Source organism: Ornithodoros turicata, chromosome 3, assembly GCF_037126465.1.
Source record: "Ornithodoros turicata isolate Travis chromosome 3, ASM3712646v1, whole genome shotgun sequence".
In the NCBI taxonomy this organism is placed as follows: Eukaryota; Metazoa; Arthropoda; class Arachnida; order Ixodida; family Argasidae; genus Ornithodoros; species Ornithodoros turicata.
The window spans coordinates 9,552,870-9,568,409 of record NC_088203.1 but is presented as its reverse complement, the minus strand read 5'-3'; the positions used below and the strand labels follow the sequence as shown (position 1 = coordinate 9,568,409).

General features: G+C 44.6%; 1 protein-coding gene across 3 annotated transcripts; it reads right to left on the bottom strand.

Annotated features, from left to right (window-relative positions):
• Positions 1 to 253: 253 nt before the first annotated feature.
• LOC135388018 (protein DENND6B-like) lies at positions 254 to 14,857 on the bottom strand. 3 transcript variants are annotated; one of them, XM_064617291.1, is made up of 17 exons: positions 14,659 to 14,847; positions 14,431 to 14,469; positions 12,079 to 12,312; positions 11,886 to 11,991; positions 11,464 to 11,656; positions 9,873 to 9,933; positions 9,648 to 9,805; positions 7,509 to 7,603; positions 7,403 to 7,420; positions 7,260 to 7,322; positions 6,427 to 6,491; positions 6,280 to 6,369; positions 6,145 to 6,198; positions 5,526 to 5,635; positions 4,752 to 4,854; positions 4,155 to 4,229; positions 254 to 2,242 (listed from the first exon to the last, which is right to left on the bottom strand). In XM_064617291.1, the coding sequence occupies exons 1-17, from the start codon at positions 14,818 to 14,820 to the stop codon at positions 2,120 to 2,122; spliced, it is 1,749 nt and encodes a 582-aa protein (XP_064473361.1). In that variant the 5' UTR covers positions 14,821 to 14,847; the 3' UTR covers positions 254 to 2,119. The 3 variants fall into 3 exon arrangements, with proteins under 3 accessions (XP_064473361.1, XP_064473362.1, XP_064473363.1); XM_064617292.1 differs by lacking the exon at positions 7,403 to 7,420 and having other exon boundaries at positions 14,659 to 14,839; XM_064617293.1 differs by lacking the exons at positions 254 to 2,242; positions 4,155 to 4,229 and adding an exon at positions 4,521 to 4,649 and having other exon boundaries at positions 14,659 to 14,857.
• Between the last annotated feature and the right edge of the window lie 683 nt (positions 14,858 to 15,540).

Below are 15,540 nucleotides of genomic sequence, written 5' to 3'. Positions count from 1 at the left end.
CCCCCCCTAGTACGGACACCCATGGGACCAGGGTCCTTGTCCGCTGAAGGAAAATATCACTGAGGCTTGTCGGCGGGGAAATCCAACTGTCTGTAGTAGGGTGTGTCTCGCTAGGAGAGGTGTCCGTAATGGGAAGTTTCACTGTGCCACTAAGGAATTTCCTGAACATGAGCACTAGCTGGCCCAAGGCCGTACAAAAAGCTTTCGTTATAAAACATTCTTAGTATGACTTTGAAACAGAGATGCAAAACCATCAACCAATAAAATCGTTTAATTCATCGTGTTTCAAGCCTGACACTGACTTGTGGTGGAGGACACATTTTCTTTACACACACCTCTTTTGATTATCATCTTTTAAAAAAAAATGACAGTACACAGCTGAAGGAGTTATTGGCAGCCTCGAGAGTCTCTTCTTTTTTTTTTTCCTTGGAAAGTCAACTTTATAAAGAGGTCCTTCGCCTTATGAGCACCAACTTTGTCACCATTTAGTCTAACAAAGCTCTGTCGCTAATCTCAACTAGGTTTTTTGTGAAGCTAGTAAAAAAATGTTGCACCTTGGGTATTGTTGTGAGTAATGAAGCAGTCTACTGCTTCTTGTGCTCTGGTCATGCCTGAAAAAATAGTGTCTCGGGGACACGTCGTTAATGGAAGCCACGGACAAAATGCCTGTGAAATTCTAGGGCAGGATCTCAGAAGCTTATGGTGAATTCGGGTGGTCATTTCGTGGCAACTTTTCTTTTGCCAGATCTCGAGCAGTCATGTGCGCTTGGTGAAAGCGAGACAGTCTCGCATGTCGTCGTGGTGGGCTTTCCAAGCGCCGAGAATTTGCCAGCTACCACTTTTTTCGCCCGGTCTCGAAACGACCGACGTCATTGGCCCGCACGTCAAATTTCACGTGATTTAGCAGACGACGGAACCCAAAGAGGGGCGACCGCAATGCCCCGAGCGTGATCCAAGTGACTAAAACTGCTAGAGTCTTGGCACTCATGTACGGGTGACAACGGTCACATGATCCAGCTCAGGCTCCGACCTAGCAATTTCCGAGCGCCAGGCCGCATTGCCATGAAATGCCCACCCGAATTTGCCGTTACACGATTATTTTCCCCCAAGCAAAATCCACGAGGACACACGTACAAAAAAATCTCAGTCGTGGGAACGCAAAGTAGTATTAAATTACCAGTGAGCTCTGTTCACTTGAAATTAAAATTGAATCCTTCAAATGCTACTATGTACAGCCATAGATGTCGTGAGTATGTACATTGTTTCTTGAGATTGCTCGATTATTCGCGGAAGTCCGGACATCACCGCAAGGAACGCGGCTTGACGCGCAATAAGAAATCTTTGCCCGAATTAGTCGTCGTTAAACAATTAAATTAGAACAGCGATCATAAAAAGGTTTTGTTCAGAAGCAAGATTACCTTTCTGAATCAAACGCAGGTCATGTCTAGAGCCCCCTAGCTTTCCGCAAAATTTTGCGGAATTTTGCTTCATAATTGTTTCTTTTTTTTTTTTTTTTTTTCAGAATGTTCGATATATAGTACTGAATTGTGTAAGGATTTCGATCAATCTTCTGACATTTTTGCGGATTAAACCCGATCAGTCGCGAGTGCAATGCCTGTTGCGACCAATACTGCTGGCACTTGTCGGGGTAGAGTCGAACTTTCTTCGTGCACTGAAAAGTGGCGAAATGCTGGAAAAGCACGTGGGACAAGTCGGTGAGCGATCTTGAGAGAATGCTGCAACTTTTTTTTTTTTTGCTTGTTTTGAAAGTCCCACTTCGCAGGAATTGTAACTTTCCACCGCAGAAAGCTAGGGGCCTTACTCGTGTCTAGTGTTCCTCGTTTTGGGACTCGATCCAGCGTCACTGCAGTACCCAAAATTTGGGGCACGGATAACGTCCCAAGACAAGGAACGTCGCTCCTAGGCCCACGGGTACCCATCTTTCGAAAATAAGTAAGCAACTGCTGCTTTCGCAAGTAACGGGAAAGCAGACGGGCAAGTGGATGGCAACATTTGTGACGTGGTTGGTCGGCATTAAAATCAACTTTCCATGTCATCGGATGAGGTATGTACACATGAAATGAGCATGAAAAAACGGGTCAACACAAGCGAGGCAGCATTAGCTGGAAGCCAAGACCTGCTGTAAGTCCTCCGGGAGCTTGGATACAATAGTGCGCACGTGGTCCCGGAGTTTGTCCATCGTGTGGGGCGTCAGGGGCAGGTTCCCTCTTTCGCCCGATGTCTGTTGGGATGGGAAGAAGAGATGATGGGCAATGCTTAGCAGTGCTGCATGTGTTACATGGCATAAACTACAGTCATAACTACAGCCTACCGATTTCCGCGAAATTTTGCGGAATTGGCCATGTCTCGCGGAACATACGGTTTCCCGCAGAATCGTCAATTTTTTGCGGAATATTCGGTATATTACAGAATAATGGGCATTCCTTCGCTTGGTGTCACCACACTGCAAGTTGGCTTCACCTCACACTTCCTGTGGTGTCAGTTTACGTCAAATTAGGCTAGTCTTGGTTTGTTTGTTTGTTACTTTAGGTTAACAATTTTTCTATGGCTTTCGCGCTCATGAATGCGCCACCAGAAATTTGTCAGTTCCATGGACAACGAGTTGCGCATGCAAATCCCACTTTGGTATATCTGCACACACCCTGTGTATGTATCTCTTATGGTAAATTGAGAATCATCTATACTCTGTGCATTTGTGTGATTCTGAGAGAATGTTGAAACTTCTCTTTTTTTTTTTACTGTTTTCTGTTGCCCGCGGCATACCGCGTATTTGTAAATCCCACTTCGTGGAAAATTTAATTTTCCACCGCAGAAAGCTAGGGGCTTAAGTCGTAACCTCTTCGTGCCGAATTTGCATGCAAAAGTCTGCGTAAAACCCTGATCCTGATATGTAAACTGTAAAATGACACTGTGTTAACCGGTTTGTAATGTACAGTGCTGGGCAAAAGTTTACGGAACACGCTCCGGCGCATTCCTCCCTTAGAGTTACACGCTCGTATCGAATGAGGCCGTGCGGACTTAGAGACATGTGCCTATGTAACCCAGTCATCTGTTTGCAAGTCTGTACGGTACCATTCGCTTCTAGCATGTCACTCCGAAGAAGGAATGTGCTGAAGCGTGTCCTTTAAACTTTTGTCCAACACCGTACAAGTGAGCGAGCAAGTTGCGTGTCCGTATTCTCCTGTGTATTCACACAAGCGACATTCCCACAGAATATTCTAATGGAAGAAAAGGCAAATAACTGTTTATGAGGCACAAGTTCTGCCGCATGCTGTGTTAACCATTCGCACAGTGCCACAATATCAGTAGTGCCGCATACTGCATACAGCAGACGCCGCCATTGGCCCAGTTGTCTGCTAGGGAATATCTTGTAGCTGAGCTGTAGAGCTTTGCACATTGTTAGAAGTGCATTAAAAGACATGACGAAACCTTCTAAATATAGCAGAGACTGGAAAATTGCCGTAATTTCACGCGTATTAGCCGTGGCTTCTGTGCAATTTTTTTTTCTCACGGGCACTCTGCGGCTTATCCACTGGAGCGGCTTATCTGATGACTATTTTCCCCATACGCCGGTTTTAACGAAAAGGCCGACAGTGTCTCTGGAACAGCACCGCCCTGCCAATCCAGGAACGATGCGTAACAGGGGCACGTCCACGTTCGTGTAGACTGGCCTTCCTGATGCCTTCCCCCAAGCAGCTTTAAGAAAAGTGGTGACAGTGATTCATGTCTTCTGGAAAGCCACTGACCCGTCGATCCATGAAAAACACAGAACAAGGGCACAATCCGATCTTGCTAGAACACTAGGACTGACCTCCTTTGTTGTACACCATGCCAACCCCGGAGTATGGAAGACAGGGTCTATGGCTTCCTTTGTCGCACAAATCAGTCGCGTGGTATTGCATGCGGCTTATCTGCCCGAAAATTTTCAAAACGTTCCTAAAAAAGGGTCCTGCGGCTTATACGCGTGAAATTACGGTACACCGTACCTACATCATGGCGGCAGTCACCGTTTCAAAACTAGTGCAGATGATGACCAGCGAACAGTCAATAAGCCTTGTGGTGCACACAATTAATTGCTCTGTGGAACTTAGGAAGTTTTTACAAGGAGAATATTGTTTTGTTTTTCTGCGTACCAATTTGTCCTTGAGTCTTAGCACGAGGTCGACAACCTCCACTTCTTGCTTGTCCTGGATCCAGCACAGAGGGTCCTACATCACCAATGTGGAATGTTGTGCTTACTATACACACTTTCTATGTTTACCAGAAGAACAAGCATTGAAGCTTTCATCATATAATGCTCAAACAATAAATTAGTGTTATTAACTCCTGAGTACCCAATGTAAGTTTGATGGATTGCATAAAATATAGTCGTAAAATTCACCCTCATTGGTGGTAATCTAAAACAAGGCTTGAGCAAACTTACTGGATCGCAGAAGTAATTTTCTGAGCCACAACTAACAACGAAATATAGTTCCTTTTATTATTCGCAACAAACAACTCTACGGCCACTCGACAATTCAAATGGGTGACGAAATGCCGGAAAAACAGTAAAACCCGCAACACGTTTCGTCGCAGATAACTTTTGTGGGTGTCTGCGTGCTCTCATCCCACAGTGGAGAAAATATCTCCTGCACAGATATGCATCAAGGACATCCGTTAAGTCTGCTGCCTACAACACAACCTCATGCTGCCATTGAGCCAGGTTAACCGTAAAAAGTCCAGGGACTTACAGCATCCGAGATGGCTTCGACATGCAGCGCTTGCAGTTTCTGACAGGCCTCCTTGTACCTGCTGTTGTACCAGCCAGAAAAATTGCTGCACCTGAAGAACTTCCTAGAGAACAAAACGAAAGGCAAACTTTACAGTACGAATAACGGTAAGATCAAACCCCACATTTTGGACAGTGACATAAGCTTTCTCTTCACTTTTACGATTAGATGATTAGTTTTTTTTTTTTTTGGTGCACATGCCATAAAGGCCATAGTGCAGCAGAACTACGGTAATAGAACGTGACAACAAGCTAAGCAGGAACCATGGGAAACATGTTCTTTTGCATGTGATGTTTTGTGCATTTTTGTGCAGTGTCATACCGCCTGTGATTTACTTTATGTAATTTCTCTTCTATCACATGTGAACCGATATTCGCCGTGATAATTCTAGCAAATACTTAGTTATTTTATACGTTATTTCCTCTCTACACTAAAAATTGCTCATGTACGTCGCACGGCATGATTGTAGGAGATCGGCACAGTCAAACGGAATTGTGTTCTTGCTTTGCCACGTTGGGTGTACATACTTATTTCGGACAGCATCATCTGTTAAGATAAAGTCAATACGTTATTTCCCAACAATAACACTGATTCGTACTGGAATTTAACCCCCACAGCACAATGCACTTTTGATCTACGCGTCGAGATTTATGCGAGTCATCTCTAGGCTGGTGTAGGAGCATATATCAGAGGTGGATCCTCGACGTCCGCTACGTTCACATTTCCACTTCATACCTGTAGAGGGCAGCCCAGTCTCCCTTAATTCCTGTAGTCAGTTGCGGTCCAGCATTCTCCAGGGTGTTCAAGAAGTCGTCCGGCTTGAAAGGTCCCAGTGACGGAGTGCCCTACGTTCATCGATCAAACGTTGGCATACGGTAAATCACTTTCAATTCTTCACGAATCTGCACAAAAAAGGTACAGGTCCCGACAAAAGTTTACGGAACACCGCAGTGGTGTATATAGTCGTCGGAGCGATACCGTTGCTGCAAACAGGAGCAGACGGACTTACACACAGGTGACAAGGTACTCCATGCACCTCTCAGTAAGTGTGACCGCTCCCGTTCTGCTGCTAGGGTGTCGCTCCGGTCAAGAAATACGTTGCTCTGGTGTTCCGTAAGCTGTTGTCTGGATCCGTACATTGCTGCACAAAAGTTTACGGAACATGCTCCGACGCCTTCCTTCCTCGGAGTGACACGCTAGCGAACGGGACTGTACGGACTTACGGACATGTGCATAGGCAACCCTGTCACCCGTTTGCAAGTCCATGGGTGCCATTCGCTGCTAGCGTGTCACTCAAAGGAAGGTATGTGCCGGAGCGTGTTCCGAAACCTTTTTTTCCAGCGCCGTACGTTACCTTATATGGAGAAATATTCCTCTGTAGAGGCATGAGGCTCGCCATGTACCGTTCCTGAAACAGGCGCAAAATATCAAAAATTAAAATGTGTACCACAACAGAGGAAAAGGTGCAATTTCCGTGCATCCTACTCACCAGAGGGATCATGAAACTCTGCGTCAGTTCCAGCAGGTATCGTTTGAGCAATGCACTCTGAACTTCAGAGGGACGTTTAGTTTGAATCCCCTGCACAGCGTGAATTTAGAGGGCTCCACATTTAGCACTTTAGTCACCAATGCCCACCTTTAGTAACTTTTTGAGTAGCATCTTGTCCTTTTGAAGCAGAGGCTTGTACTGTGTATACAGGCCTAAAAAAAATAGAAAGGCCATGGTCGTTAAACATAAACATACCGTATTTACCTGAGTAGAGAGGACTCTGTGTTTTGGGGTAAAACTCATTTTTACCCCCAGATGTGCACCATCATCACTTAGGGTAAAACACAAAAAAACTCAAAAACTAACTTGGCATAGTGCAAATTCAGCCACCAATATTGGCACTAGAGGGCACTATGTACCGCATCTCATGTTTATGTCAAACGCGAGAAGTGCTCCTTTTTTTTAATTTTCCATCCGATATTGCCCGACTTTACCGTTTTACGGCCGCCGAAAGAACACCAGATTTTTACCCCGTGATTTTCAAAAAACATCAAACCCGAAAACACAGGGCCCTAAGTATAGATACACTATACCTATTTTACAGTAGCTTGCAATTTCACCTAGTATTCCTAATTCACCTAGTCTTTTTTTTTAAATAATCACGACCAGGTGGACGTCAGTCAAACATCTGACGGATAGCGGTTGACTTATTTATTTATTTATTTCAATTTACCTCCAAAGGTCCCTTGAAGGACACTTACCTTGCCGTAACCGATGTACAGTGAACCCTCGTTATTATGACCATGGTCGTTCCCGAAAATTTTGGTCATAATGCGGAATTGTCATATTAACGGGGGGGATTTGCAGAGGTTTCACTGCATTGTTCCCTAGGAGTATGGTCGTAAAGCGCGTATGTCAGATTATCGGGGGTCATATTAACGAGGGTTCACTGTACGTCAGAATAGAAACACACTTCCTACCTGGTTTCGAGTCTAGTGTCCTAAGATTGCTCGCTTTCTTGATCTTGTGCCTCTGTGGAGAATCTGAAATAGCAATCCCCGTTTCTGATATCACCTTCGTTAGGAGGAGCAAGCATGAAGCTGGTCATGGTACATAACCTTACGCCAAAACATCATTCTTTCTGAAAAAGCAATGATACCTTTTCATTTCAACATAATGGCATTATGACAATAGAGAAAAGGGGAACCAGCGAGGAGACGAGAACTCACTAGGAGGATATTCATCACCGATGCGTATGATGTGCGGCCAGTGCTGAAACGTCTTGGCGAAGAACGGGTTGGTCACTCCCAGGATCACGGACGGCCTGGATGATCAAGCACAATTCTGTTCAGGACCTACTAGATTATAACTAGAGCCTGAAGCTTTAGGGTTCCCGAGGTTTAGGGTAACCCGATTCTTCCCCGAATTTGCACCCCGAATTGAAGGTTGCCTCTTTAGAGTGAAACCCGATTTTTACCCGGCAAATTGCCCTCACTGAGACGTTTGTAGGAATGCACACTAACTTGGTTGGCAGCAAATGCAGTTACATCACCGTTTGTACCAAACAAGTACAGTTCATTTGAGTAACTGAGCCCGATTTCTCCCCAAATTTAGCATACTGGAAGTTTTTACCCCCGAATTTGCATGAATTTAGAGCAGATGTTTATTTACCCGATTTTTACTCCCCGAATTTAGAAAAAAATATTTTCCATAAACTTCAGGTTCTAATTATAACGAGCATGTCAAAGGCACCCCTCCCCAGCGCCGCTTTTGGAAGCTAGCGGTGGCGCTACTCATCGACCCGATTATTGCTTCCTCAATTTCTGCAATACTTTGTACTTCAGCCTTCCTTAGTATTTTTGCACAAGAGGTGGATGTCCCACAAGAGATGCTTGTTTCTAAAGTTGATTATCATCATCATTCTACATGTTTTCATAGGAGCTGTTGCTGTCGTCTGCTACGGTAGTCGTACGTCTGCTTCTGTGTGTTCAAAATTCAAATTTCCACTGTCCAATCACGACGCAGTTCTCGCGGGCCCTGTGAAAGTATAGCGACAATGGAAATGCTGCCGAAACAGCCTCCTTGATCAACCACGAAGCAAAAATAAAATTATAAAAGACAGTGACATCTCTTTTGCTAGTGGGTTTATGCCCCCCCGATTTCCCACGTTCCTATGGTGATCACATCATGATAGAGACTGAAGTTATCGGGAAATATTTTTTTCTAAATTCGGGGGACAAAAAATCGGGCAAATAAACATGTGCTCCAAATTCATGCAAATTTGGGTGCGAAAACTTGCAGTGTGCTAAATTCCGATATGGACTTAGTTACAACTAACTGTACTGGTTTGGTACAGCAGTGAAGTAACTGCATTTGCTGCCAAACGAGTTAATCTGCACCCCTACAGACTCTTCGGTGAGGACAATTTGACGGGCTAAAATCAGGTGTCACCGTAAAGAGGAAACCGTCAATTCAGAATGCAGATTCGGGGAAGAATCAGGAAAAACTCTAAAACTTCAGGCTCTATACAGGGTGCATCACGTTACAGTGACCATAATTTTTATAAAAAAAGCTATGAGACCAGCATAGGTATTGTTTTTGCTGTTGAGTTCTATGGCCAGATGGATACCCTCTCGAAGAAAGTGTGCAACTACGAGATGACTAATTACTTAAAATTAGTCATCTGGTAGTTAGATACTCCGAATTAAACCAAATAAAAATTGAGGCTAGAAAATAAACAGTGACTGTTCATTTTCCGTTACTGTCAATGAAAGAGGTCGGTTGTAACGCTTTTGTACCTCCGTTTTCGGCCAATGCTGCCCAAATACGCGAGATGATTCAAAAGACGTAGCACGTGCTTTTCACCCGCGAGTCACGCGACAGTGGTCTAAAGCGAGCTTCTCCTAAAGCACGCAGGCATTACGTGAAGCCGACTTGCAGAATGGTGACGCGTAATGTTGCCACAAGTTGTCCCGATATGTTCCCTCCACGTGTTCTGGGGTTCTGGTCGTTGTTTTCCGCCAGAGCGATGTCACACAGCTTCGCGGTTTATTGTTGCGAGGGGGATAAAAAGGTCAAAACAGACCTAGGTGGCGTAGTTTTTTTATTATAATTAAATGACACGTTTTCTGGGACACACTGTATATTACGTGATATCATTACACAATCTCATCTGCCCCAGAACGCAAACAGCAGGGACTCAAGTCAACTCGACTGCTCAGAAGAGGCGCTAAATCCTGTTGTCAATGTTCTGGGTCGGTCCCAACAAAGATCATACGAAACAATCTTATAAAGCAAGGGTTACACATTTCGAGGACGTCGTCAACATGAGGTTAGTACGTACATGAGTACAAATAGTGGACACTCACAGTGCTTGATTGGTAGAAGTGTATTCCTTGAACTCGCTATCGTGAATGGTGAAGAAGGGACGGTAGTCTGCGCAGTATCGAAGGGGCCAGATCATGCTCACCAGGGCTTGTACCATCTCGGAGCAGACGGAGGGTGATTGCGCCATCACCACTACGGGCTGAAAATTTTGGTCCAAGTCAGATGTTGAAAGACAAAAACACGAGGTAGGAGACAACAAAATTTACCTCTGTTACTATCACGAGTTCCCAGAGGAGCTGCACATGTGGCAGGATAGGAAGGAAGCACCTGGGAGAAATTACAATCCCGCAATCACTTTATCGACATCCTATAGGTATATTAGCAATTCGAATATATGGGCATTAAAGGGGTACAGAAGGCCACACACACACAATGTACGCAAACACAGCCGCACTCGTTCACTCTCGACTCTCCCCGCGCGGGGTGTAACGAGGAGGAGAAGGACGGCCCAATGACGGCATAACGTCGGCACGGTCGCTCGAGGTCAGCGCCCGCCTTTTTCTTTTTGTGTGTGTGAGGGCTCTCTCCTTTTGTAGTCGGTAAACCTGTTCCCTCGGGGGGAGGGGGGGGGGGGGGTATTAGGGATTGAAAGGGTGATCGTGCGCATGGAGGATTTCATTGTCCCGCCGGTGTTTCCCCGTGTGCAATGCGTCTTTACATCCCTCAACAGCTGACTAGCAGACGACATCAGCGAGCGTGGACGGCGTGTTGTCAGTGCGAGGCCAGAGGTTGTCACTGTTCCCCGTCAGCGTTGCACACGGTCGCTTTCTGGGACGTACATACTTCAAGCTCAATTTCTGCGACAATCATGACTCCGTGGGGTGAATTACTTCTCGTGGTGCATTTTACTGGCCTCCTTAACCGTTTTACAGAAAGAAAACTGCTAAAAATGATTTCTTTGCTACTTTAAGGTGCCAATTTTGACTCTATGTAGTATGCTCGGAATCCTATCAATTTACGGCACTGACACTTACGAATCCCACGCTGCTTGTCATAAAATACTGTGATGCATTTGCATTTTGTGTATTAAGAATCTGAGTGACGCTGTTTTACGATACCAAGTAAGGTTTTGAATCCACGTTTAAACACACACACAAACAAAAAGGAAAAATCAGCAACACATTTTTACGACTCAATCTCCCTTGGTCCTTGTGCAAATAATGCGCGTGTCACTCAGTGTTTCCGCCTCGCATAAAAATGCAATACAGAAACCGTACAGCATACCTGTCCTTTGTGACAAGAGAAGACCTTCCAATTTAAAAGTATAGTAGTCGTGTACATATCCGGCAATTCCAAAATTCGAATCGAATTATATTCACGAGTGCTATTGGTGAACAACAGCAGAAGTTTCATTCACAATAACAATGTAGTTAATATAGTTTTACAGAAATTTGCAGGAATATACTCTAATAGCAGACACTGCATGTTCAGAGCAGTGAGTAATCAACTGCACAAGATCACAAAAAACATCACGTTGACATTTAACCGAATAGTACCAGTGGGTAAGCACACAGGGACACACACACACAAAAAAACTATGCATCACTAATTAATATAATTTGATTATTTAATAGCCACGCGTTTTAGGGACATGAGAACTTGCATTGTTGCATTATCAATCACGGGGAATAAAATGGTATCCATGCTCTAGGAGACAGTCCTTTTAACGTCGGGTCTTTAATAGCGCACAAATTATTCAGCTCGTCAATGACATGCCTAATTATCCACATCTGCTAATCTTTGTAAAGCGTCAGAAGAGTCTCTGAGACCGATGGCACATCACTTGCGTGGGCCTACCTGAAGATATCGACCTCGTGCACCGAGGGCACTGCAATAGCACTAAGGTGAAACTGGGAAGGACTTGTCTGCGGAGGACTCGACCCCGTTGCCCTGTCGACAGGAAGTCGTGCTTTGAGCAAGACTCCGTTGAGCGGTAGCACGACAGTCTGACCGGGTACGGGAGGTGGCCATTGGTCCATGCTCTGGCAGGCTAATAGGACGAGGGAAGAAGTCGTGATGTCAGAGGTTAGACGATCTCTCACAGTTTTCCTCATCGGGAAGCAACCGTGAGAGAAGAACGTGTATCAAGTGCAAGGGGGGGAGGGGGGGGGGGAGTCCAATATGGGACTTCTTCAAAAACTGTGCAAGACCCACTTGGAAAGCTGTCAAAAATCCCCATAAGGGACTTCAACGAATACAATAATAGAGGACAACGGTACCTGCTTCAATACTGGGATCTCCACAATTAAAATACTCGGGTGCTATAAGAGAAAGGGCCTTGGAAAATAGACCCAACAGAGGTAGCCTGGTCAGCACCACAACAGACTGAAAAAAAAAACAAGGTAAAATTATATGAAAAAAAAAAAAAGACACTGCAAGATCTCCTTCAAACAAAGGAAGGTCGTCACTTGCCTTCTGAAAATACCCCCTCCGTACAGAAGGGTCCTTAACCTGCCTAAAGTAGACGTAGCCGTAAAAATGCGCCGGGTCGGCCTGCAAGGGGGCCGGTGCACCGCCGTTGTAGGCGACCAATCCCGGTGGCAGAGGCCGGGAAGGGGGACATTGTCGGATGCGGAACTGAAACTGCGTGTCCCCCATGCAGCCAGAATTGGAGTCTGGAAATGCTAAGTAGCAGATGCTGCTTTTCTGCAAATGCAGTATCGTGTATTACAGTGTGGAAGCACGTTTGAAGGAGCCTCGTAAAATATTTCAGCGAGTGGTGTATTTCAGCGAAACCTTTACAAAGTACTTATAAAGTATTTCAAAATGGGAAAACCCAGCGATCCAGTACGAGTAGAATGAAACAGACTGAGGTTGGGAGACTCTGATGTTTCTACTGGGATGTACGGCGCGTGTCAAACTTAGTTTGAACACCGTTCCAGCCTGCGAAGCAGGAAGCAGAACGAGAGTCACCGCTCTAATTGCAACGAGATGACCCAAACACCGTCCATTGTTATTTCTTCTAAGCACCACCAGGGTCCGCAGCCGGAATTGTGTTCAAATTAACTCTGATGCGAGCTGTACATCATTGCATAGCTAGCACTGGGCGTTTCAACTTATTAAGACGAGAAAATGGGCTAATTGGTGGTTATCTATAACGACAGCGCCCATTGGAAGACAGGGACAGTAGAGGACAAGGACAAGGGTGCATCCAGTAGAGAACAAGGGCACCCTTGTCCTTGTTCTCTACTCTGTCTTCAATTGGACACTACCGTTATGTTTCACCTAGGATGTCGTAAAAATATTGTAAAAAATCTACTTGTCTGAAAATTATGGGGTCAACAGAGTTTTTCTTTCGTGAACTTTTGCCATGACATAGGAGTACTTTGATCAGTTTTCTGCCTCAAGAAATCGAATTTTCTGAACTGAACTCCAACATTTGCCAATTTGACATTTGTCTGATTTGCCCTATTCCATCACAAAACACATTGCCTACTACAATGGTAATAGCTGAAGGAAAAAAAAATTACAGAGACCATTGTTTCGAAAGGAGCAAATTGTTGAGTCCCTGTCAATTTTCAGTCAACTTAATGCAGGAAGTGGCAAAAGATGTACATGGATCTGCCCCCCCCCCCCCTCCTTTTTCCTTTTCAGTGCTTCTACTGATAACAGTTGCAAGGTTACACGCCAATTATCTGAAGCAACAGTGAGGAGGGGCAGGTCACTATTTTCTTCCTCCGCTTCGTACCTTAATTTGACGGACGACTAAGCGCAGCTGACAATTTCGCGCCTCTTGAAACGGCGCTTTCGCACCTTTTGCCCATTTATTACCATGTGGTAGGGAATGTAATTTGTGATGCGATGGAATAAATCCGACATGCACTTTCTGTTTATGGTGCAGAAAAATGTGACACTCACTTGGCAATTTCTGAGTTTAATTCAGAAAATTCGATTTCTCACGACTGAAAATTGATCAAAGTAGTACTAAGTCGTGGCAAAAGACGAACGTTCGCTGAAGTTAAACAATATTAACCCATTATTCTCAGACAGGTAGATTTTTTCATGAAAATTTGGTGACACATTAGGTGAAACACTCTGCGTATGTTGTACAGTCAGCAGCTGTATGCAGGTGCAGTAGAAGACATTATTTTTCCATACAACGTAGCTACAAGTAGAAAATGGTATTTGTTTGTGTTGTTCGTATTTGTTCGTCACTCAAGCTCAGGCTGTACTCTCCACGGAGCTGTCCTGAGGCTATCTCTCACCGGGGGTAGGATGACTATGAAGCATACCCCTAGAAGCACTGTTGAAAGATTGTAAAATAGCCACAGAAATATTTAGGCGGAGAAATTACGTGAATGCTTTACACCATTAGCTACGCACATACAAGTGGCAATTGATTTTGTCCATGTTCCAGTGCTCTACAAAACAACAACAAATTTAGCAGAAAAAGAAAAATGTAAAACGGTGGAAAGTGAATTGGTAAGAAATATATATATTCTAAATTCTGCACTGAAGATTCTCTAATCTTTCGCTTTTTTACTTCATCCTATAAGCTTCCGGGGCACCCCTGCCATCCGGCTCCACCTCTGCGGTTGCCCCACTCTGAACGAACTACACTGTTAATTTATACATTATATGAAAACTTTACGCGCCTAATGCTGCTGCACAATGTATTCAGTGCCATCCGAACTACACCGAAGAGCACATACAAAACTGCGTCACGTAACGGTACGAAATCCAAAAATGTTTAAGAACATTTTGAGCTCGATATGGTGAAGTTGGATGTAAAAGAATGCTACAAAACATGAGATCAATACTTACTTCTTTTTCTGTCAGTTTCGCTTGATGGGGATATGTCATCTAAACAGCAACAAAGGAAATGAATCAATCAGCGTCTGAAAACGCAGCTACATTGCAAGACCTCGCGTCATCCCAAGACAGAAGTATACCAGGCTCAAGTTTTACGTAATGACAATATTTAATGTCGGAGTGAAGGACTCCAAACAGTACCTTTTGTTGGGTAAGGATACTTTAACACATGAAGTTTACCTCCATCGCTTGCCCCAATTCCAAATCGAAGGCGACGATGCAGATGCAATGCACCCAGTTGGAAAAGTTTTCCCATGGCAGAAGTGGAGAGATGACGGAATTTTCAGGAGACAACGAGCAGCTTTGAAGACCTGCTGCTATTTCCTGATCATCCTCCGCCATCTTACATGATGACCCATGTGGTTCAGTCGGCGGACGGAAATCGGCTGCTTTTGGCGGGAGCGGGAAGCCTGCTCTGGACCATATTTTTATCATTTATCACTACATCCGAATGACTACCACACCCCTACTAGCCAATAACTTACGGAGATATGACAAGCTTCTATAAGTTCAACGTTCAGAATATCATTTTTTGTTATTTTCGTTGGCGTGAACAAGCAAAACTAACTTGCCTCAAGTTAAGCCATATCAACGTTTGGAACATTTATTTACATCTTTTTGTAACAAGAGCAACAGACGACGAGAAAATCGACACTGCTAATGCCGAAACTAATCAGACAGGCATCTCCGCCGGTCGTGGGATAGGTCACGTGCTTATGAGAACCAATACGAATAGCCGGACCTTGACGCTGAAAGGAGTCTCTCGCGAACTTTGGCCCTTTGGCACCCAGAAAAAGAAATCTCACTAGGTATTCTGGCATGCAGTGCAACGCGGGTGACAACAGGCATTTCGCACAACCTGCGTAAAGTCAGCTGCTACATTACAGCTACTTACTGTACAGGAGCTGTTTGTGTGCCGTTTTTTGATGGCCAGCTTCTCCGCAATTTTAATTATGCGGTACCCCTTATTTCATAGTCTGGCACACAAGCTGCAAAATAGAGGTTTTGCAGTTCCACTTCAAAGGTACACTGTTTACCTGCAACCCTACCATATCTTAGGAC

Coding starts and splice junctions, on each gene's coding strand:
- LOC135388018 (XM_064617291.1), bottom strand. CDS start 14,820: ATGGCGGAGGATGATCAGGAAATAGCAGCAGGTCTTCAAAGCTGCTCG. Junction 5,636..6,144: donor GGAATATTTCTCCATATAAG/GTAACGTACGGC, acceptor CGATGAACGTAG/GGCACTCCGTCACTGGGACC. Junction 2,243..4,154: donor TAAGACTCAAGGACAAATTG/GTACGCAGAAAA, acceptor CCATCCCAACAG/ACATCGGGCGAAAGAGGGAA.